The sequence below is a fragment of the Cynocephalus volans genome, chromosome 6 (genome assembly GCF_027409185.1).
Source record: "Cynocephalus volans isolate mCynVol1 chromosome 6, mCynVol1.pri, whole genome shotgun sequence".
NCBI classification, from domain to species: Eukaryota; Metazoa; Chordata; class Mammalia; order Dermoptera; family Cynocephalidae; genus Cynocephalus; species Cynocephalus volans.
This window is the reverse complement of record NC_084465.1, coordinates 65643818-65667277: the sequence shown is the minus strand read 5'-3', so window position 1 is coordinate 65667277 and position 23460 is coordinate 65643818. Positions and strand designations below refer to the sequence as shown.

The window sequence follows — 23460 nt, the reverse complement described above, 5'->3', positions numbered from 1 at the left end:
GCTTTTTAAAAACACTATATATAGACATAGAGTTGATAAAAAGGCACATGCTTGTAGAAGATGTTCTTCCTCAAAGGAAGGGGAGAATAACCCTAACAGTATCTAACAGTTACTAGTTATCTATTAGGACAACTTTGTCTCTGAATCCCTAAATCCTACATAGTTGAGGTAATTAACAAAATGATATAGCTCGGTTAAAAAATGAAGACGATTCAAATACAGAGTGGTGCAAATGGTGGTCATTTTTATTTCAGTACTTCACAAAATATCCCATAAAATTCAAAACTTCTACCATTATACAAAAATAGGTCTCTACAAGTGATATTATCTGTCTTCATCACCAGTAGCAAATATATTAGATGGAAACATGTAACTTCAGTAGCCTTTTAAGAAAAGTGCAGGACATCTCAAGCTACACATTCAGCAGTATCATAATATGCAAAAGTTTAATCTTTTCACCCATTTCATAAATACACAAGGTTTATAATTTAATCATTTAAATTAGCATTCCACAAATATACATGTAATTTAGTGACTACTGTGCATGAATACATGCACAATGCTTATATATACAAATTCCAGTATGTTTTCATGTGCTGGCAAGGGATTTGTATACAATCATAAGCTGTGTTCCTATTGGTCCCATTGAATATTCACAATACAAAAGCACAAAAGAACCATTGATTTACAAAAGAGAATTTGTTTAAAATCATTTCAATTAATGATGTTTCAAAGGATTATCTTCTCATGCCAGTGTGAAACTGAGTTGTTGAACCTGTGAGAGAAAAACAGGACATTTAAATGATTTTAACTAAAACTGCTACCTGTATCAGACTGACTAGGTTCACTTACGGCAGATTAGTATTATCCTCCACTTTTTAAAAAAGTCTTTTTTAAAAAAAAATGTCCTATTCATACTTGAACTGATTTCTAAAAGAGATTTTGAATATGTGTTTAAAAGTCAATATAACTGGTGCTGTAGCAAGGTTAAGTGACTAATGTTAAGATTAAAGTGTTCTGAAGGCTGAAGATTCCATACCGCATACATCTTAAAAATCTTTTGGTCTTCAACATCTGGGTCTTTGGATTTGTATGAAATTTGGATGCTCAAAACAAAACAAGCCAGACCAATCCAACAAACAAACCTAAGCTAAGATAATAAAAGTTTTCTATTAGTACAAGTTACTTCCGTTACACAAATGATTTCTTGAAATAAGAGATAAAACTATTAACTTAAAATAGCCTGTTATCAGTCCACAGTCTGTGGGACTAGTGGAAAAAGGGTCCTTAATAAAAGTAAAAACTTAGAGCACAATCACTTAAATGATTCAAAGTCTTTGAGTCAGGAGTGAATTAAAGGGAGATAGGGAAAAGAGGTTTTCCCACAACAAACAGGGAATCCACTTCTATTATAAACTATGAGTTTTTTGTGGGTGTTTTGAGCAGAGAAAAATAAAAGATCATTCTTACAAAGCCTTTTAAATGGGATGGGATTTTTAGATCATACATGAAAACACAATTAGTAGTAGGGATGATGGTTACATGAAGTGCTTAAAGCAAATGCCTGCTTCCCTCACCCCTTATTTGTATGCCTGACCACTTTCTACCGTGCGTTACTAAGGATCTTGTTCTCCAGGAGGCTCTGTAGCCTCACAGTACCTTGCACATTGGTGCTCATTGTGCATTTTGTCTAATCAATCTAAATGAAAATAGTAGGGAATCATTTTGGGGAGGAGTGGGATCGGGGCTGATAAGTAATACCTTGACTTAAATTCTTTAAAGTCAGTTTCTCTGCTGGTTACAGAGTTTTAAGCTTTGGCCAACTTGGTAACTCACGAACTGAACTGGAAGATTTGATTATCCTAATGAGGAGGGTCAAGGAGTTTCAAACAACGAAAGGAGTGCTGTGGGCCTAGAACTATGGTGCTGCCAGTACGTGGTTAAACTTAGAGCACCTGACTGAACAGTTCCAAGTCGTCTCTGCAGTGCCTCTAGCCGAGTGATATAATCTGTCAGGGCTCTGTCAGGATCATAATTTTGAAGCTGAGAGCATGCTAGGGAACCAGGATTTACATCAGCTGGAGTGCCTGGGTACCTACAGGATTAAAAATATGTACGTGAATCCAAATTATGCAGAAACGATGCAATTAAGTTACCAATCTGCCTTCACGACTTGCCCCCAAAAGGTAGGTCACTTGTACACTGCCTAATCTATATCCCCCATGCTTCTGAGTTTGGGATGATAAAGAAACAACTTCTCAATAAATTCAAAGAAGCTGCTAAGTCATCATAAGAATGCCCAGTACAATGCCTATTGCAGAGGTCCTCAATAAATGCTGGACATGTATAAAAGCATCTTGTCTTGCAGACTGTAGAGTTTTTTCACAATGGCCAGAGACTATCAATTTTAGTGAATACTTGTCCCAATGTCTAAACACAGCATATACTATATAACACTTGGTCAGTTCTGTTTCCTATAGCCTTAAAAACAAGTTCCAAATTCAAACACTGGTTTTGATTCTTAGACTATATAAATTATAAATAATTAAAGATGTCTAGCTATCTCAATGCAAAGAAGTCAAAGCCCTACCAATCAATGGTCATCTTTTTCTGTTAAGTATTAGTGTATTTAACTACTTCAGGCAGGTTTTATCAAATTCTTACCTATTTTGAAATGGTAAAGGAGACCTAGGATAGTCCAGATCTGATCTTGCGCGATATGTAGTGTGTCTTGGTTCTCCATATAGCTCCAGCCCAACAGAAGAATGATAAAATGGGTCAGTCTTTTCAGCACCTAAAGTAATCCAAAATATATCTTGTGAAGAAAAAAATACCAAGCCCTTGGAAAATTTCCACAAAACAGATAACAGCTCAAAAGACTATTTATTATACTATACTACACTCCTATACTACCATCTCCTATTTACGATCATTTTCACTTATTCTTGCTGAAGAGGAGAAACAACAGTACAAACAAAAATTTGTTTTCAAGTGTTATTTTGTTTACATTTGAATATGAGTATTTCTGATATCTGGAACTATGCCTCAAAGAAAATAATACTATTTAATTGGGGTATTTTCTTTTTAAAAGACCTCTTCTTAGCTATAACCAGATGAGAGGTGAGGGGTGCCTGAGTGTATGGGAGGAAAGATGGTGTGAATAAAAAATACTTAGTAATGGGGCCGAGCCCGTGGCTCACTCGGGAGAGTGTGGCGCTGGGAGCGCCGAGGCCGTGGGTTCGGATCCCATATAGGGATGGCCGGTTTGCTCACTGGGTGAGCGTGGTGCTGACAACACCAAGTCAAGGGTTAAGATCCCCTTACCGGTCATCTTTAAAAAAAAAAAAAAAAATACTTAGTAATGTAGCCAAATCCTTTTAATGCTTGACTCTTTATTGCAAAAAACTTGAAATCAAGATTTGCTAACTCTTAATACACACAGAACTCATGATATAAATTTCAGCTGTTTCAGTGTAAGTATGCATATTTCAAAATGAGTACCAAACATATTCCCCCTTTCTCTGCTGCTCAGCTACTGGCAGAATATCTAAAGGTGTTGTAATACCAATACACAGCACCAGTATGTCTTTGAAACTGTGTGCTCCCCAGCTTCTGACCTCATCCTTATGCCTGAAATGTTCAAACCCTAATAGTTTGTTTCCACTTCTAGGTGTAGAAAGAATTTTAACTGTTATTATTATCATATAACCTATTGGTAAATTCAGAGACCTGTCTAAATATTGCTAAATTATCAAAACTTCAAACCTAACTCTTCCACAAGGCTGAGTAACAGCAATCCTATCTTACACCAAAGCCTTACATGCACTTGTAAGGAAAGTGGGCTCTGGAGCCAGACTGCCAGGGTTCAGTCTTGGCTCCACTACTTCCCTAGGTGGTAATTTGGAGCAAATGACATGTGCTTTCTATGGCTCAGTTTTTCATTTGTGATGTGAGAATAACAGCAATTGAACTAACATCACAGTATTGGGATTATACACGAAAAGAGCAGGGCCTAGTGCAGACTAAGTGCTCCATAAAATTAGCTGCTATTATTATTATTATTATAACTCTCCTTAAAACAGTGAGGTCCCCAGCTTTGTTATAAGTGTTCTGTCTTTGGACAACAGTGGTTCCAGAATTCATTATTTGGAAGGTATTACACACACAGTAATTCTAGAGAATTATAAACATGAGAAAATATGCTGTTTTGACTTCACCTGGATTCAGTCCGAAGCCATCCCTGTTAACATTGATCGAACAAGAACCTGTGACTCGATGCCACCGTCGAACCAAAAATTTCATTCTAAAAAAAATCCAAAGTTGGTTTCACAGCACATCTTTATTGTAACAGTATATATATACTTCCCACAAAAATCAAGTCATACGCTTAAATATGAACACAGAACAAATTTCAACATAATTACAGAATTGCCTAATCTAAACTGTAAATGCCCCCTAGTTTGCAGCAAAATCAACTGGTACAGAATAACAGGGCTTCAAGATCCACTTACCCCCTTCCCAAGAGGCACCAGAGGTTTCTTATGTTGCCAGCATCAGGTTCTGGCTTTAGGGATAAATGGGGCACAAGAACATAGAGAGCAAAAGTAGACAAGAAAAAAGTGAATGGACAAAGGAAGGGCGAGAAGAAATGAAAAGAGGAGAAAAAAATGGAGAATAAAGGCAGGTAGGTATGATAAGAAGAGAACAAAAAGACTGAAATTGGCAATAAGAATGAGCTGGGAAATCTGGAAAAGGGGTGAGACTGTGTGATCAGGGACAAAAAACAATGTTGGCTTCAAAAGGAATGGGAGGCGCCAGCTTGTGGCTCACTCAGGAGAGTGTGGTGCTGACAACACCAAGACAAGGGTTCAGATCCCTGTATAGGGAGGGCCGGTTAGCTCACTCGGGAGAGGGTGGTGCTGACAACACCAAGTCAAGGGTTAAGATCCCCTTACCAGTCATCTTTAAAAATAAATTAAAAATAAATAAAATAAATAAATAAAAAACAAACAAACAAACAAAAGGAATGGGAGTGTAAGTATCATGAACCAGCTGCAACAAGCTGCTGCCTGCCCCATCTTGGGCCCAGGAGCTTTTTGGAGCATCTGTTTTGATTCCTTAATTCCAGTCAGTTTCAAGGCTCAGTTTTAGGAGGGTCAAAATACAATACACATATACAAGATAACAACAAAAAAAGAGGGTGGTAGAGTGAAGTCCTTCAATAGCCACCTCTGCACTGTTTTCATGGAGCCTCCCCAAATTCCTCTCATCAAAATTACTGGTTAAGTCCTATGACCTCCCATTTAGTGTCTTCTAAGTTCTCTGCATATTGGTCTTCCCCACTAGAAAGTAAGCTGCCTTTAGGGATTATCTCTTTTTCATCAATGCATCTTCCAGCACTTACCTGGTTTACCCTATAATAAAAAGAGTGAGAAGTGAGAAAGGAGAACTAGAAGCATGAGACTAAAATGTAGAGTAGTACAGGCAGGGAGGGTCTAAGGCCAACAGTGAGATAAAACCTGAGCTCCTGTTTACAATGCCAGCATGAATGAGACTTGGGAGACCTGACTGGTTGTCCCAGCTCTATTGCTACTGGCTTTGTAACCTTTCCCTTCCCCAGTTTCCTCATCTGGGAAGTTGAGACTCTGAACTAGGTGATCTCAAACACTTTCCAGTTAACTGTATCATATTTTTGAAAGAAAAATAAGAAAAAGGGGCAAAAACTCCCTGAAGCAGCATCAGATGTAACCTGACAGGAAGAACTTTAAAAAGCAAAACTCCTTTGAGACTTTGTCTAGTTCCTAGAGAAATAAAAGGGAGCAGAACACACAGAGAAGCCTAGGGGTCTGGGTATATACTGACCAGACCAGAGAGAGGACTGCAGAGGGCCATGTCCTCAAAGTAGTTTGAGTCTCGTCTCCACTTCAGCCACATACGGAATGAATACCACAGTGCCCAGCTTGGAACTACTAGAGAAAAGAGCAACAGAGGCACTAGCAAAGTCCAATGCCCTAAAAGCTAACCTCAGACCTGAATGCAGAGCAATGCCTCGGCTTTCCCTAGCTGGGCACCCAGAGTGGGTTATTTTAGTAATAAAGAAAATAAATGTATGCCAGCCTAAGGAGCATGCTTCAAGACATTTTTTTCCCTTTTATGATCTCTTTTATTTATATCTCTGAGCTAGTTCGTGGGCCTATTTAGATTTTTTTTTTTTAAAAGGCAACCCAAACTGGATGTGCCAGTGGAGTCACCAGCTGCCTGCACCTGGGAAGGCCCTTCCACAGGGTCTATACAGTATGACATAAAGTATCCCTCTAAAAGGATGAAGACCTACAAAGAAATAAGCATGCATACTTTAGTAATGGCAAATGTCTCCTACAATTCATTATATAGAGTACAACAGACAAAGCAAAGAGGGAAGAGTAAAAACAATCCTTTTAGAGAGTCTATTATTAAAATGCATTTTCTTTCAAGTACTTTTTTTTTTTTGTCTTTTTTGTGACCGGCACTCAGCCAGTGAGTGCACCGGCCACTCCCATATAGGATCCGAACCCGCAGCGGGAGCGTTGCCGCGCTCCCAGCGCCGCACTCTCCCGAGTGTGCCACGGGCTCGGCCCTTCTTTCAAGTACTTTACCTTGAAATTGCGATGGACACTCTGACAGCTGAGCGAAACCTGGTGAACCCCTTTGGACGGTTGGTGATCACCTCTAGATCTGTGAAGGCTGGCTGCCCCCCCATCCGGGCGAGCAGGGCCAGGGTGGCGTCTTCACATTCCTGGAACCCACCCAGTAGCAGCAACAGATATTTCTTCTGATAAATGAGAGCTTTTCGAAAACTTTCTGCCCTCAAGTATTTACTGTAAATTCTCTATATTTAAAGAAGGGAAGAATGAGACATTATTAAGAAGGCATTCAAACTGATATCTAGGGAAAGATAACCTAGATTTTAATAATAATTTTATTATTATTTAGGTGGTAGTAGAATGTCAGGTACCATATCATTGTTTTCTACTTTATCAGCAAAGTTGAAAATTAAGATAATTAAATTTAACCTTTATATTTTGCCTCTTTTTAGTCAATGGAGTCTAAATACTTACAATTATACTTTTTGTTTATTTTGGATTTTAGCCCCCATTCACCATATTTATTGCAAATGCTTTTGTTCATCCCATTATCATCAGAACTTTAAAAAAAACTGTATAGAGCTATTTTTATTATGGTCACTAATCAATTTAACTTTTTAAATGTTAATGTTTTCTGTCCCTTTAAGGGTCATAAATTTTTGTTCACTCAATAGTTAGAATAAATATTCTAAATACTTTTCTTTCCGTTTTGAATTTTGTTAACTAATTAAGGTAGTTTATTACAATACTCATCAGTAGTCATTAAAGAGGCTATTCAGAGGACTTACCATCTTACTGGGCACGATGCTCTTACGTTGACAGTAGTACAGCTTTTGTTAGGAGTGAAAAGGTAACAGTACTGTTGGTCTATTAGGGAAGAAACCCTGGGAAGTAGGACCACAAGCTCAGGGTACTGCCACTGTGACCATTAATACAGCTTAACCTGGTATCAGTCCTGCACATGCCTCTCCACAAAACTTCTGTGACCAGCTAGGGACCTGTATTCACTACACAGACTTACTAAAGAGACCAAGAGGCACAGACTGAGCACCTCCTAAATTTCTTCAGTCTGTTCAGTTAAGGTCAGTGAGAGATGAAACAAGGCAAAAACAGAGGACCAGCTGTAATATATGTTTCGATGAAAGATGTCTCCTACCTTTAAAGTGACATGTTCAGAATCCGGGCTCAGATTTTGAAGTATAGCATCATTTCTTAGTTCAGTTCTCAGTTTGTACACTTCAGCTTCTGCCCTTTTTAAGGATTTCTGGAGAGCTGACTTTTCTCTGTTCCATACTTCTTTTTCAGAAGCAATGATTGCATCGATGTTGGAACCACCACTTAATGAAAACCTAGAAGACTGCAGAGACCACAGCCTATGTGATTTTTAAGAACAAGACTTTCAAAAAAATCTGAATTAACCATATTAAAGGTGTCTCCCTGCTGGATACAGAGTCTTAGCTTTCCAACCTCACACACGGAAAGTTCGAAGACAATCTCAAATGATATTAAAGAATACTGTCATTTTATATAAGGGATTTTAGCATCCGTGGATTTTGTATCCATTGGGGGTCTTGGAAACAATCCCTGGTGAATACTGAGGGATGACTGTGTACACTAAGTATATGTTCCTTTGATGATCAGATGAACTGCACAACCAAAAGTCCTTGTGAAAGCCTAGCCACAGAAAGGGTTTGGCAGATTTAGCAGAGTGCTGAACTAAAAAGTCGAGACTTAACAGATGGACCATATGGGCCCAAAAGTTGAGCCTGTGCCTGAAATAGGGCACTGAAGCAGAGAAGAAACAACCAGTACGTACACAGGTAACTGGGCCTGCAGAAGTTACACAGATGTGTTTTCATGTAGTTTACTGTATAGCTGACAGGTCTTTCCTGTTTTTATATTGAGTGATTACAGAGACATGCAATTTATTTTGTAGCTTCTTTTAAATGGAAACAATTTAAATAAATTCCCAGAGCAGTTTATTAGACTGAGATACATAATTTATTTTTCTCTTAAGCCATAAACATAATAACATATAAATAACTAAAGAGAAAAAAGTCAGGATTCACATTTAAACAGTTCTTTACATGTGTCTGCTGTTGGCGCCTATGTAGCGAAGTATGTCTTTGGAGATAAACAGATCTTGGTTTGACTGCGACTTCAGTTCAGTTTTCTCATGTACCAGCATGGATGTGGATTAAAGATTCTGTATGTATATAACCCAGAGTCTGGTACTGAGAGGGCTCCCAATAAATAATAGCTACTATTATTACTATTATTGATTGCCATCCCTATGAAATTTTTCCCAGATTCTACTAAGAATCAGACATTTTATATTTTTACATTATCAGGACTAAAAATTAAACTAGATAGCAGAAACTAAATCTGCACTACTTCTAAGACGTGGACATGCTAAAAGTAGACGTACATTATCTCCACCAGCTCCCGTCTGTCGATAGCACCTGATCTGTTCTTCCAACTTCATAACCATGTTCCTTAAATCATTCTTTTCTTCAGTCAGTTGGCTGATATGTCCTGTCAGTTCAGCACTTTGTCTCAGTAGTCTTTCAGTCAATGAGCCACAAGAAGTACTTGGAGACACTAAGCTGGGCTGAAAAAATAAAATGGCTTAAGGACACACAAGCACCTATGTATGTGAATAATGTATATAAAAGTGTTAACAGGCACTGAGAGCAACAGATTCCACGAAGAAGTGGTGCTTGAATTAGTCTTATACAATAGGTAGAAATTTGCCAGGTAGGAAAACAAATAGGGAAGGGCATATTAAGCAGAAGGAATAACACAAAGGCTTGAACAAGAATGTGTTACTTTTAGGGAGCTACAAGGCTTGGTAAGAGTAAAGGTTGCTTCAATTTATGAAAAATAGACCTACATGTAGGCAATGGAGAACCATGAAAGCTTTAGCCAGCAGCATGCCACAAACAAATTTATGTGTCAGAAAAATTCCTTTGGTAGCAGTGTGAAAAGTAGAACAGATTAGGGAAAATATAAAATCCTGGTGTCAGGCAGACCTGTCAGGATGTTGATGCAAGAGTCCAGGTAAGAAATGCTGAAAGTCAGCTTGAAGGTAATGACTAAGGGACAGAGAGTAAAGAGCACATGGGATTTTATTTAGAAGGTAAAAGGCACAGGACTTAGCGACTACTTAGATGTGTGGGTAAGGATGAACATAAGTGGTCTTTGGCAACTTCCAGCTTTCTAAACTGGGTGATATCATGACCAGAAATGTGGGTCTGGAGTAGGAAGGAGAAAGGGAAGATGAAGTTCAGTCTAAAATGTGCCTGTGTCCTAAGGAGTCACTATGGGATATATTTTCCAAAAGAAAGATAGAAAGATATCCAGTTTAACTCACTGAAAATATAAGCCTGGACAACAGGACAAAGGTCTAGCATAGTCCACTAGAAGATAAGCTCCATAAGGGTGAGATTTTTGTCAGATTTGTTCTCGTATCCCCAGAACCCAGTACGGTACCTGACACATAGTAGGTACTCAATGTAAGTATCTGTCCGATAAATAAGTCCAATGACAGCTCAGGCTGTGGGAATGGATGAGCTTTCATAGTTAGATCACAGTTAAGAGAACAAGATGGAAGAGGACAGGACAAAGAGGAACCCATAAAGGTGACTGATGAAAGAAGCAGAAGAAATGACAGAATACTGATGGAAAGAGAGGGTTTTAAGAAGATGGAAAAGGTCAAAAGTGTCAAATGCTACAAAGAAGAGAGACAGGGACCGACAAGATTCACCAGATTAGTCAACTGTGAAGACACTGATAGGATTCTAAGGGCGGTTTCACGGAGAGGTGAGGGTGGAAGCCAGACTAGTCTTTTAAGGAGCTTGGTCTCTTAATACAATAAGAGGTCAATGTAATTATCCAACAACAATAATGGAAGTTAATTTTCCCCAAAGCTTTCATGATCTATTTGGGAAAGGCAAACTTTATTCATATTTAAAATAAATAAAAAGATAAAATTAAGCCTCTATAGAATATGATGCCAGTTTCAAACAATTCATAGTTCCTATTAAATTTTTGCTCTCAATGCTTTAGACAGAGCTTTAAAAAAGTCTTACCTCTTCACCTGGCTGACCAGTTAACTTCTGTAGTTGTAAAATAATTCCATCAATATTTTCCTGAACCCAAATGAAATCTTCATCATCTACTGTTTCAAACTGTAGTCTTTTGAAAAAAGACAAAAAGTCAAAACACACCTTCTCAATTAGGGGTGTTTACTAACATAAACATTACAGATCAGGTGACACTCTGCTTCACCCATCACTTCTCCCTTATATTAAGTGTTCTCTTTCCCTTGGTGAAGGTGTTAAAACGTTGTTTTCAGATATATGAGTTTTGTTAAAGAATACCACCTCCTAGTGTAAACATGCATTATCTTTAAAATTTCAATTCTCACCCTTGGCTACCATTAATGAGGGATGGGGTCTGTCCAGCCTATCTAAGAATGCCATTTCCAAAGATCAGTCAGAGAAGTCTTACCTGTTAGAAGCTTTCTGGGCTAGATGCTGTAGCTTGGAAGCCACATGTTGAAGCTTTTGTCTGATCATTTCTAATTCATGATTATAGCCAGTTCCACCTCCATTCATTTCAATCAATTTAGGATAGCTTGATTCCTTTGTTTCTCCTTCTATTTTCTGTTGAAGAACCCAGTTTCTAGTTCGATCACTAGTTAAGCTCCATGTGGTTGGCTGGCAGTTTTTTAAGGGAACACAATTATTGTTTATATTCTAAATAAACTTCAATAGATTTCATTTTTAAATAATTTGCACATAACTATTTCAATAAATTAATCCAATATCAAAATTTTATTATCAAAGGGCTTCAGTACTCTTAAAAAATAGGTAAAAAGAAACAGTGCCAATTTACCTCATTAAGATTCTGATACAGAATTCTTCTACTTTCTCGTTCTTCTTCTCGTTCTAGTTCTTGCTTCTGGAATTCCTGCATAATTCCTTGCAGTCGCTTTCCTTCAAGGTCTAACCTATAAACTTGTTGCCTTTTCTCTTCTAGCTGGCGCTGAAGATCTTCCACTTTGGACTGGAGCTCGTGCATTTTTTTCCGTCCCTCAGTGTTAGCCTCCTGTTCTGTCTGCAATGTCTTCCTATGAACCTGCCTATCTTTTTCCATTTGCTGTCTTGTTTGCAAAGAATCCAGTTTATATTTCTCAGTCTCATTCAGCAATTCTACTATGCGACTGTGCTTTTCTTCTAGCTGTTTCTGTAGCTCTTTAAGGAGGTCCTCAGAAGGTAAGGATGTCCGAGGCTGCCCACTATCATCACTGCTCTGCAGCTGTGCACGCAATTCCCGCTCCCTATCTAGGGTACTACTCATTTCCTGAATTCGAACTTTCTCAGATTCTAGAAGTACTTGAAGCTCTAAGTTTCGACCTTGTTCTTCTGATAACTGGGCATCATATAGCATTCTTTGTGATTCTATTTTCTGCTGTGATTCGTTTAGTAGCTGTTTGTGTTGTTCCAATAGTAGATTCAGCTGAACATTCTTCTGCTTCTGACCCTCAAGTGAAAATTTCAGATCCTTGTAAGAGAAAAACAAATTTAAGAACTTGTTTATATTAGAAATGCTTTGTAAGTATTCACCTGTGCCTTTATTAATACTAAGTAGTATTTGGTAATAGAAGATAGAACTGATTGTATAGAACTGTTAATCAGTTTATTAAATTTTCAGTGATTAGAGCATAATTATTTGCGCAGCCAACTGATTTTCATCAAGGAATGTAAATAAAAGATAGATAAAATAATAATAGTTTTCTGTCAAAACATTAATCTTCTCTGGCTAAGGAATATGAACCAGGATACACTTCTAACCTGAAAAACCTTGTGTGTTGCAATACCATATGCTAAAAATAATAGGGTTTATAGGGAAAGCAAGGTTAGAGACAATCTACTCAAAAGCTATGCAATTTTTTTTTTTTTTTGGTGACTGGCCAGTATTAGAAACCAAACCCTTGACCTTGGTGTTACAGGCTGTGCTCTAACCAGGTGAGCTAATCGGCCAGCCCTATGCAAATTTTTAATGATAAAAAGTAATCAGTACCTACGGAGATAACATGTCCAGTGCTTAGTACAGTGTTCACTATGCCTGAAGGCTACCATAGCAAACATTTAAAAAAAAAATAGGGCAAAAAAGCTGGCAAAGCATTTTTCATTTCAGTATAGTTAGCAGACACTGGGATTACATGAATAGAAGAAGAGCAGTGAGCCAGTCAGGCTACTGCTGAAGTGGGCACTGCGTGTAGTACAACCTGCCTTGAGCTGAGAGCACCTTGCAAGGATGAGGCATGCCTCTCTGGGAGAGCCCAATGTCCATTTTAAATTTTCTTACAGTATAGCAGCAAGTGCTCTTGCTGTCAGAAAAGTATCCCTGCTCTCCTTTCCTAGGAGAAAACAGAAACCAAACTCCTTCTGCATTAAACTGACATGACTGCCCTATTTATCAAATAGTGTTCGCATTAATTCACGTCCCCAAAAGACGTTACAGCAGAGCAGTGTGTATGCATCCTTGAATGTAGAAAACAAAAAAATCATCACACCATTTTATTTCCTCATAATACAGTTTAGATAACAATACAATAGTATTCAATGCATAGTAAACAATTATTTACATGTTATAAGAGAGTCTAAGTTTGTCATTTTAAACAGAGGGAAGTCTCAAGACACTCTTCTCTCATTCTGGGGCTCACAGAGACATGAGGCATTTAAAGACAAAGGTAATAATACCTCAAGTTCTTCCTTATCCCGTTCTTCATTGCGTCCCAATTTGGCTTTCTCTTTCTCCAGGGCCCATTGGAGGTCTCTTGATTTCTTCTGTTCACTTGCTAAGGTATCATTAAGCAAATGTACTTCATCTGTCTTATCTTTAACTTCCAATCTAAATCAGAGACAAGTGAACTTTCATAAACTATTTTGACCAAGTATATACTGAGAGAGAGAAAAGTTTCCACTGAAAACTTGAGGCATATTATAAACTAGCTAATAAAAAATATAAACCTGTATATATTTACTTTCATATTATATAAACCTATATATTTACATGTATAAACCATGTAAAGGTTAAGGATTCTTGACTATGAATCGTTTGAAATGAATTGTTTCTAGTAGTACAACTATTAGTTATTATTTACCATTGCAAACAATTATGAGATTTACAGTTACAAAATAATAAGAATAAAATTTTCCCTTGTCTTTTACTGAACATGGGTATCACCATGTATATTTGTGTGAAACCAATGTTCAAAATAAAAATGACTGTACTTGTAATGTGTCTTTGGCAAGCAGAATATCTCAGCATTTACATCAACAAATATATGATTTTTATAAGCATTATCTTTTCAAACACTTTGAATATTTTAGCTAACTAAAGCATGAATGCTACTGAGGTAATAACTATTACTTCAAATTAGCTGGTGGTAAAATAAAGGTCAAAATTATATCTTATACCTCAAGTTTCAAACAGAACCAAAGCCACAGTAGAGAACATGCCAATATAATCATGAGTTCATAATTTGGAAAAAATTTAGAGTTTTTCCTCTCTACTATAGTTTCTCCTATAAATAACATAGTTTCATGCTATTTAATCATCATATATAATGTTATATTTTTGTAATATTTGAAGTGTTATGACAAAATTACTCTAATTCCTTCACTAATACATGTTTGTAATAAGGAAGCTTGGCACACCTGAAAGCCTCTAATTCCTTTAGGTGCTTATGCTGTGCTTTGAGTGTTGTTTCTAGTTCCAATTTAGTTTGTGCAAGTTCACTCTTCAGCTCTGCAACCACCATTTTCTCAGAACTTAGCTGTTCCTGTAGGTCTGCTGCTCTGTCTTTCACACTGCTGAGCTCCACTTGCATTTCCAGCATTTGAGATTGCTTCTGCTGCATATTATATTCCAAGAGTTCTAAATAGAACATGATTAATATTTAACATAGGATCTAGCAACTTATATTTGGTTTATAAATATTTTGTTGGTAAGGACTGATTTGTAATTTAGGAGATTACTGTAAAGCAAATGTGAAAAGATTACAGTCCCAAGAGTTGGAAATTTAAATAAATACACTTTATGCATATTTTTCTCACAGTGCTACTGATCAAGATTTCAGAATATATATAAGAATGATAAAAATTTAACAAAATACACCAATGTAGACTTAACATTAAAAAAAAAAACTTTAAGTGTTCACACAATATTAGAAATAGGAACTCCCATTTGTTCTCTCAGAATTTCAACAGCTCACACTAAAAAATTACAAAGATTTTTAATAGTTATGCAAAGCATTTGCAGGAGTTACCCATGTAACTATGACTACAATGATCAACACGGCTTGCTTCTTTGCAGACAGTCCCTACAAACTTTACTATATACTCTGTCCCAAGAAGTGGGAAGTCCAAACCCCAGTCTGGATCCTGTTTTTTTTCATTAAAAACCAACCAAACCCTTGCTACACGTTTGTTACAATAAAAACAAACTGAAAAATTTGTATCCCTAAGTATGTTAAATGAAAAAAGCATGTTACAAAATATGTACCAGAATCATTTTTTATAAAAACATAAACTTATGTACACATGCACATTGAAAAGGTCTAGAGACATATTTACCTGGGTGTTACATGGTCATTGTTTTAGGATTTAGGTGATTCTAGGGGTGATTTTGTTTTCTTGGCAGCTGGCTAGTACAGGGATTCAAACCCATACTAGGGGTGATTCTTATTCTTCTGTTTCTCTGTTTTATCATAAATATATAACACTACTATAATAAGAAAAAAACTTTTTAACAAATTCTATCAGAGTTCATCAATCTATGTTACAATTCTTATTAATGATGTTAGGAGACAGGAATAGCACTGGCTTTAGATAATAATCAATCATGTTAATTTTTAAAAACACTTTCTTAGGGAGTAAGAGAGTAGAGGCTAAGGGATTACATATATAAATATGAATATATGTGACACTAATTAAGCTATCCATGGGGTTCTATTTAACTTAAATAAAACAATATTAATCAATTATCTCTAAAAACAATCTTCAATTAAGCCTATATCTAAAGGGATATGTTTAATTTATCTCATTATACCTGTTTTCTCTGAAGTAATTTTAACCTGCTTCACGTTTCAATGACGAACGTGAGACTATGCTGTGACTTTCAAAATTTGCAAAAGCACTGGTGTTTCTACCATTGTATGAAACAAATTACTGAAGACACAGGCATGTGTCCTCACTAGATATGATGAAAATTAGATGTCACTTTACTCTCTAATCATCTCCATCTGTAGCTCAATCTAAATGAAGAATCCCCCATTGAAAAGTAGGAAAAAAAACCTGAAAAAGCACATCACAAAAGCAAAAATCCAACTAGCCAATTATCACATGAAAAAGAACTAAATCATTTCAGTATTTAGAAAAAAGTCAAAACCACAATAAGAATCCACTGCACACCCAACAGATTGGCAACAGAGGCCTGACAATACCAGCTGTTGGCAAATTTGTGAAGCAACAGAACTCATATACTGCTAGTGAGTGGAAAATTTGAAGACATGCATCCTGTGACTTTGCAATTCCACTCCAGGAACATACTCCGAAGACTCATGCACAATGCATCACAAACACTGTATAGCAATGTCCGTGACAACGCTGACTGAAATAGCTAAAAAGTAGAAAAGACCCAAATGTTCAAGCATAGAGTGGATATATAAATTGTGGAATATCTACACAGGGGAATTCTATAAGTAATAGAAATGAACGAACTAGAGATAAATGCAGTAACTTGGAAGAATGTTATAGAGAGGTGAAAGAAGCAAAACACAAAATATACACAGATTATAAAGTTCAACAGAGGAAAAATTTTAAACTTGTATAGTTTAGGAATATATAAATAGGAAGTAAAATTTTTTAAAAAGTCAGGATAATAATTACCTCTAAGTTACTACAAAGGGGCATATGTTTGGGAAGGGGGCTTTTCGGATACTGGCAATGTTCTGCTTCTTCACATGAGTGATGTTTCCACAGACATTCATTTAATAACTTGTTGCATGGTATATTGGCATTCTGCACTTTTCTCTTTGTATATTACAGTTTACAATTTTTTTTTTTCCTTTTTAAAAAAGATGACCGGTAAGGGGATCTTAACCCTTGACTTAGTGTTGTCAGCACCACACTCTCCAAAGTGAGCTAACCAGCCATCCCTATATAGGGATCTGAACCCTTGACCTTGGTATTATCAGCACCACACCCTCCCAAGTGAGCCACGGGCCAGCCCTACAGTTTACAATATTTTTTAAAAAGGATTGAAAAAGAAATAGTTACTTTAATTTTGGATTTCTTTTTAAGTGGTTATTCTCTAAAGAGTATAGAAGACTGTTTTCTTAACATACAGCTTTAAAACAAAGATAATGAAGTTAATGGGCATTAACTTGATCAAGGTAATGGCTGTTCATTTTAAACTAAATCTTGCTGTTTATAACCGATTTGACAATGCTCTAACCCCTTATAGTAACTAATAAAGATTATCTCCCTGAAGTGAAAATTTGTTATGAGAATTTTTAATGAAAATTGTTATGAGAACGAGAAGTAAATGTGACTATGAGGAAATGTTTTAATGAATAGTAATAAGAAAAAAGGAAACAAAATAAAATATTTTCACTGATTTGTGTAAACATCTGACCCTGTCGTATAACATACCTTTGCTTGGTTTATCACTCTCGTGTTCTCTTTTCAGAGTCATTTTCCAACCATTCATTTGAGCATGCAGTGCTTGAATTTCAGATAACAAACTCATTCTATCTGCTTTCTGAAGGTATTCCATAGCTGCTCGATATTCAATACCCTGGACAATAAAAAATCGAGTGAAAAGAGTTGTAAAGAGAGTAAAACTAACAACCAAGAAGTCTGGAGAGGAATAAATGAAATACACATGCTAAAAATTTTTTTATTTTAAAAATTTCATTATTATTCTTCTCCAAAAACGTATGAGGACATGTTGCAGATAGATGCTACTTTACCCCTAAATACTGCAGAGTGTGTGAGTACTTCCTAAAAACAAGAACATTCTTTTATATAACCACAGTATAATTATCAAAAGTGGAATTAACATTACTGTAACACTATTATCTAATGTACAGAGCTTATTCAAATTTTGCCAGATGTCCTTCACAGAGCAAGGAAAAAAGAAAAGAGATATTCATAAGTCTTTCTGTCTTTCCTGACCTTGAACTTTTGAAAACTACAAGTTATTTTGTAGTATTGTCCCTCAATTTTAAAAAATGTTTTACTTTGAATTAATTTAAGCCAAAGTTTCTGGGTACCCTTCAGCCACCTGTCCTTAATGATAACAAAAACAAGAAATGACATTGGTACAATACTATTTAAACTACAGGACTTATTTAGGTATATAGTACTATGAAATTTTATGACATGTACAGGTTCATGTAATCACCACCACAGTCAGGGTACATAACTGTTTCATCACACAAAGCAACTCCTTTGTGTCACACCCTCTCTCTAACCCAACCCACTGACAACCACTGATGTATTCTCGATCACTATAATTTTGTCATTTCAAAAGTGTTACATAACATGTAAGATGTTGAGGGTATAAATAGTCAGTTTCTTTTTAACTGCTGAGTGGTATTTCATTATATGGATGTACCACAGTTTGTTCATTCATTTACCTGTTGATGGGCGTGTGGGTTGTTTCCAGTTTTTGGCTATCAAAAATAAAACTAAGAATTTTCATGTATACATTTTTATGGAGCTATGTTCTCATTTTTGTCTGATTAAATATCTATGAGCTTAACTGCTAGGTCATAAAAATAATGTTTAACTTTATAAGAAACAGCCAGATTATTTTCCAGAGTGGCTCTTCTATTTTACATTCCTACCAGCAATGTATGAGAGAGATGCAGTTTCTCTGCATCCTCATCAGGATTCGGTGTTGTCATTATTTTTAATTTTGACCATTCTAGTAGATGTGTAGTTGCCTCAATCTGGTGTGGTCTGATATTTCCTGAAGAGTAGATTCTGGTTATGCATTTAACAGAAGTACCACAAAAGTGATGTTGTGTCCTTCCTATCAAAAAGTACATGATCTCTGTTCCATTACTGATAATATCAATTCTGATTGCTTGGTTAAGGAGGTATCTGCAAGGTTTCTCCACTATAAAGTTACTGCTTTTCCCTTTGTAATTAAAAAAGATTTTCTAGCGATTTACTTTGAGACTATGCAAACATGCTTTTCCTATCAAACTTTTTCATACTAGTTTTAGCATCCACTGTGATTACTGCCTGAACAGACATTATTGTAGTGCTTAATAAAGGGTGATTTCCTAACTGCATCATTCCTTCCACATTTACCAGCTGGTATACTACTGTAATAATTTTTATTTATTTATTTATATCAGTGTAAACTCATAAATTCTTATTTTACTGTTTGGTTTATAATCTGTCACTATCATTTAGTTAGACATTTAAACTTCCTAGAATTTGGCCAGTGGGAGCTACTTCAAGCTGGCTTCTGTGACCTTTTGACATATTCCCTTCATTCTTTGAATGATTCTTTTACTTGCCTGCAAAACAAAATATTCCATGTTCATCTTATACTTTACCTGCTCTAGCCCTGCAATCAGCCAGTCCTCTAAGGAGCCCTTTTAATGCAGATTGTATTTAAAAACCAAGATCTGGGAACTAAGTGTAATGAGTAGATTTTTAAGTACCGATTTGATTTTGTTACTCGTTATAAGTCTTTTCAGGTTCTCTATTTCTTCCTGAATAAGTTCTGGTAAATGATTTTTTTTAAAAGAAAATCTGTCCATTTCACTCAAGATTTTAATTTTACTGACATAAAATTATTCATAATATTGTTATTTTTATATCTCAGCTATATCTTTAGTTATGAACCCACCTTCATTTCTAACTTTTTAAAAGTGTTTTCTCATTTTCCTTAACCAATTCTCCAGAAAAGTTTCTATTTTATTAGCTTCTTCAAAGAACCAACTTTTTTTCTTTTGGCAGCTGACCGGAATGGAGATACAAACCCTTGACCTTGGTGTACCAAATGAGCTAACTGGCCAGCTCCAAAGAACCAACTTTTAATGTTTTATCCTCTGTATTATTGTACCAGTGTATTTTATTAACTTCTTTTTCTTTATTATAGTTAATCCTCATTATTCATGGATTCCATATTTGCAGATTTGCCCACTCACTAAAATTTATTTGTAACCCCTGAATCAATATTTGTGTTGCTTTCAGGTCATTCACAGACATGCATGGGGAGCAAAAATTTAAATTGCCCAATACACATGTTCCCAGCTGAAGTCAAACAAGGTGACACTCTGCCTTCTTGTTTCAGCTCTCATACTCTAAACGAGTGTCTTTTCTGTAGTGTATTTAGTAAGTATCTTTGTTTTCACATTTTTCTGCTTCTTTGTTTGTGATTTCACTGTTCAAAATGGCCCCCAAGTGTAGCACTGAAGTGCTGTGTGGTGTTCCTAAGGGCAAAAAGGCTGTGATGTGCATTATGAAGAAAATATGCACATTAAATAAGCTCCTTTCAGGCAGGAGTTACAGTCCTGTTGGTGGTGTTCAATGTTAACAGATAATATATAGTAAATAAGGTGTATTTAAGCAACCGCACATAAAACGAGGTAATGTACCGATTGGCTGATGAAAATGTTCTGACCCGAGGCTTACAAGAATCTAACCCTGTATTTCCCCTAGAAGCAATGATTGCTCACTATTCACAGCAACATCATAGAACATTACTGTGAATAATGAGACTTGACTGTATCTTACTCCTTGTACTTTCTTTGGGTTTATTCTGTTTCTCTTTTCCTAACTTCCTACGTAAGATGATTAGCTCATTAATTTTCAGTCTTTCTTAGTTTCTAACACAAGATAAAACATTAACGTAGTATTTTTTCTCCTAAATACAGTATTCTTAGTGGCTCCTGTTAAAATATTAAAACTTCATACTTAAATTGACTTTAAAACTAATCAATAGCTCATTTTCTTATTACTATTAAAAACTGTTCTTTAAAACAACATTTCATTTTGATACCTGTTCTTGTATTCTCTGTTCCAAACAGTTTAATAACCCAACTGCATCTCTAGTACCTAGAGCTGTCAGCTCAGTCTGAAATGCGGCTAGTAAAACACTGTGCTCCTTTAAGAAAACTTGTTGAAGGGCAAGCAGAAGTTCACCTCGCCAGTCTGAGAAGCTCTCACGAGACTGAGAACTATCATAAACCTAGCAGAGTACAAATAACAAAAGTTAGTTTTCAAATAAGCATGTTTTTAAAGCATTTAAAAAATATTAATCTAAAAAATGAAATAAATATTAAAAGCCTGAACACATAAATGTATTTTCATATGTGAAAGTATATATAGCAATTCATGTGAAAACATGTAAGAGATAATTTAATTTGTCAACTGCTTTATTATTGTTACAAATAATATAAAACTAGATGCATAATATTTTTTGGTACCTCAGCTTCTCTTTGCACTTGTATTTTGGTGATTAAATCCTTAAGAGATGAGATTGTGTTGAGGTAAGCTCTTCTCTCTTCTAGCCAAAATTCGGAAACTTGCTGAACAGAATGGTCCTCTCCATCATAGGGAGACTCTGTGAGGGAAAGCACCTGCATGCCCTCATTATGGACAGCTCTCAGTAATCCCTAGAAACCAAAGCCCAAAAGCCAGAATTAAGATTTCTTCGAAGACTGAAAAATTAGACAGACAAAAAAAAATATTTTAAACAAGATAGTCTTATCCAGCTATACTGATGTAGAAAAGACATTGTAGACAAATCTCCAGCCCACATTACTGAATGTCTTCTTGTGGAGGGGTAAGCAAACCCCAGTAGACTGCCGATAACCTTTCGTAGCTCTTACCTTTAAATTCCTTCTATTTAGCTAATGTACTCTTCCTAGGTTTAATGACTAGTCACTGATTTGACCAAATGAAATACATGGGAAAAAACTTCTACTCCTTGAGACTACTTTAATAAATCTGGCGAACAAAAACATAGGGAATAAAGGTTATTAAGAAAAAATCTTCATATATACACATAATCATTAATTATATTACACTTTATTATCTGTGAATTATGGAAATAAAACAAAATAGATCCCCAAGGTTCCCTCTAGCTATGCAATTTTCTCTTCAGAGAGGATCCTACTATATAGCTTCTAATTAAATACTATGTTCAATGTAGAAATGACACTAAGTCATTTACTAAGTTTAGTAGCTAAGTTTACTAAAAGGTATTTATCTTTTAGTACCTTTATTTTCTTTGGAAATGAATCTGTTGAAATTTCACCTTCTTCTCCTCGGCCTTCTGATGTTGTATCAAATCCCTGACTTTGTGTGAGATAAATTCCTTGACCCCAGTCTGATCCAGAATCTAAAATAAAGAAAACCATTTAACAAATCAACCCCCATCAAGAACAGCACTTTTAAAACAAATACTATAAACATTCCAGAAATTTATATAACTTACCACTGGAACATATTTCTCTTGTTTGGTAAGCATCAGAATGTGTTAATTCAGGAATTGAGGATCCCTAATTAGAGAAAACAAACAAAAAAATTTATAAAAATTTTTTGCTTTAATAAAAATAGTAGCTAATGGATCATTCTGTTTTCTAATGCTGTAAAAAACAATCAATCAAATCCGTTATATCTTTCACAATAAATGAAACTATCCATGGTTTATAACAGGTCTATATTTTTTTTCTTCATGGATATTACCATGATAAGAAAAGACATTCATGAATTAAGGAATGATATCAGGTTCCAAATCCACATAGGAACTTTATTATCTAACGCTACATAATGAAAAAGATTTAAAATTGTAATAGTATCATAAAGAAGAGACTGCCCCAAATTCCTTTTTTAAAATTTCTCTTAAAAACACAGAATGTTGGAAAAAATCATAGAATATTCAAAAACATAAATATTATGAAGACCAAATACCTCTTTAGTTCTCAGACACTGTATCACTGCCTTCAAGGTACCACATTCCTCTGTCAGTAACTGAACAGCAATATAATGTTCCCTCTTTAAGGTTTCAGTTTCTGAAATATGCCTGGATTCCATATCCAAAATTTCAGCAGCATGTAGTTCTTGCATCTGCTCAATTTTTTCAGTAAACTGACTGATTATTTCAGTGACTTCTTCTGAGGAACAGTCACTCTGTAAATCAATTTGGATTCCTGCATTTCTAACAAGAATTTGTGGAGTCTGATTGCTGCTATTGACCTTGAGTGTCTCATCTGTCTGGGATGCACAGCTTCTACCCACTTTAGTAGGAAGTGGCTCTAATTTGCAGACCTTTCTCTTTTCTTGTACCTCAGTTTTATCTTCTTTTTCTGCGAAGTGGGATAATTTCTCTTCTGCCTTCCTGAGTTGATCCCTAACTTGGCTTAAATCTTTCTGAAGAGATGCCATATTTATTTCTTTTACCTAAAACATAATGAATAGAACAGTAGAGCATTCAGTTAGAAATTTTCCACATCAAATGTAGAATTTAGGGTTGGAGGAAGAGTATATAACTCATGCTTATATGTTCATTTTCCTCAGAATAAGAAAAACATTTCAGAAACATTCATAGTTTACATATATATTCATATGTATATAGTCATAGATTACTATATAAGTGAAATAATTTTGCCATTCTCTACTTTTGGTTTTCATGGTGTATATGGTTCTCTTTAGCACCTGTCTTTCTCCTCTTTCATTAACAGATTAGAGATTAAAAGGCATCCTCCCCACAAAGATTCCCAGGCAAACCAAGC

The 23460-nt window shown here is 35.7% G+C and overlaps 1 protein-coding gene across 6 annotated transcripts in view; it reads right to left on the bottom strand.

The window, feature by feature from the left end:
• Positions 1 to 224: 224 nt before the first annotated feature.
• The window catches only part of AKAP9 (A-kinase anchoring protein 9), a 136493-nt gene continuing 113257 nt past the window's right edge, over positions 225 to 23460 (bottom strand). For 5 of the 6 annotated variants that reach the window (XM_063100021.1, XM_063100022.1, XM_063100024.1 and 2 more), the window contains 18 exons: positions 22640 to 23128; positions 22164 to 22227; positions 21946 to 22067; positions 21151 to 21339; positions 20724 to 20912; positions 17351 to 17495; positions 14354 to 14573; positions 13394 to 13544; positions 11523 to 12191; positions 11136 to 11344; positions 10715 to 10820; positions 9052 to 9234; positions 7780 to 7980; positions 6636 to 6868; positions 4218 to 4303; positions 2665 to 2794; positions 1956 to 2095; positions 225 to 775 (listed from right to left, as the gene is read on the bottom strand). In XM_063100021.1, coding sequence (XP_062956091.1) covers positions 738 to 775; positions 1956 to 2095; positions 2665 to 2794; positions 4218 to 4303; positions 6636 to 6868; positions 7780 to 7980; positions 9052 to 9234; positions 10715 to 10820; positions 11136 to 11344; positions 11523 to 12191; positions 13394 to 13544; positions 14354 to 14573; positions 17351 to 17495; positions 20724 to 20912; positions 21151 to 21339; positions 21946 to 22067; positions 22164 to 22227; positions 22640 to 23128 — 3564 coding nt within the window. In that variant the 3' untranslated portion in view covers positions 225 to 737. The remainder of the gene's footprint in view (positions 776 to 1955; positions 2096 to 2664; positions 2795 to 4217; positions 4304 to 6635; positions 6869 to 7779; positions 7981 to 9051; positions 9235 to 10714; positions 10821 to 11135; positions 11345 to 11522; positions 12192 to 13393; positions 13545 to 14353; positions 14574 to 17350; positions 17496 to 20723; positions 20913 to 21150; positions 21340 to 21945; positions 22068 to 22163; positions 22228 to 22639; positions 23129 to 23460) is intronic. The other variant, XM_063100023.1, reaches the window with a different exon arrangement.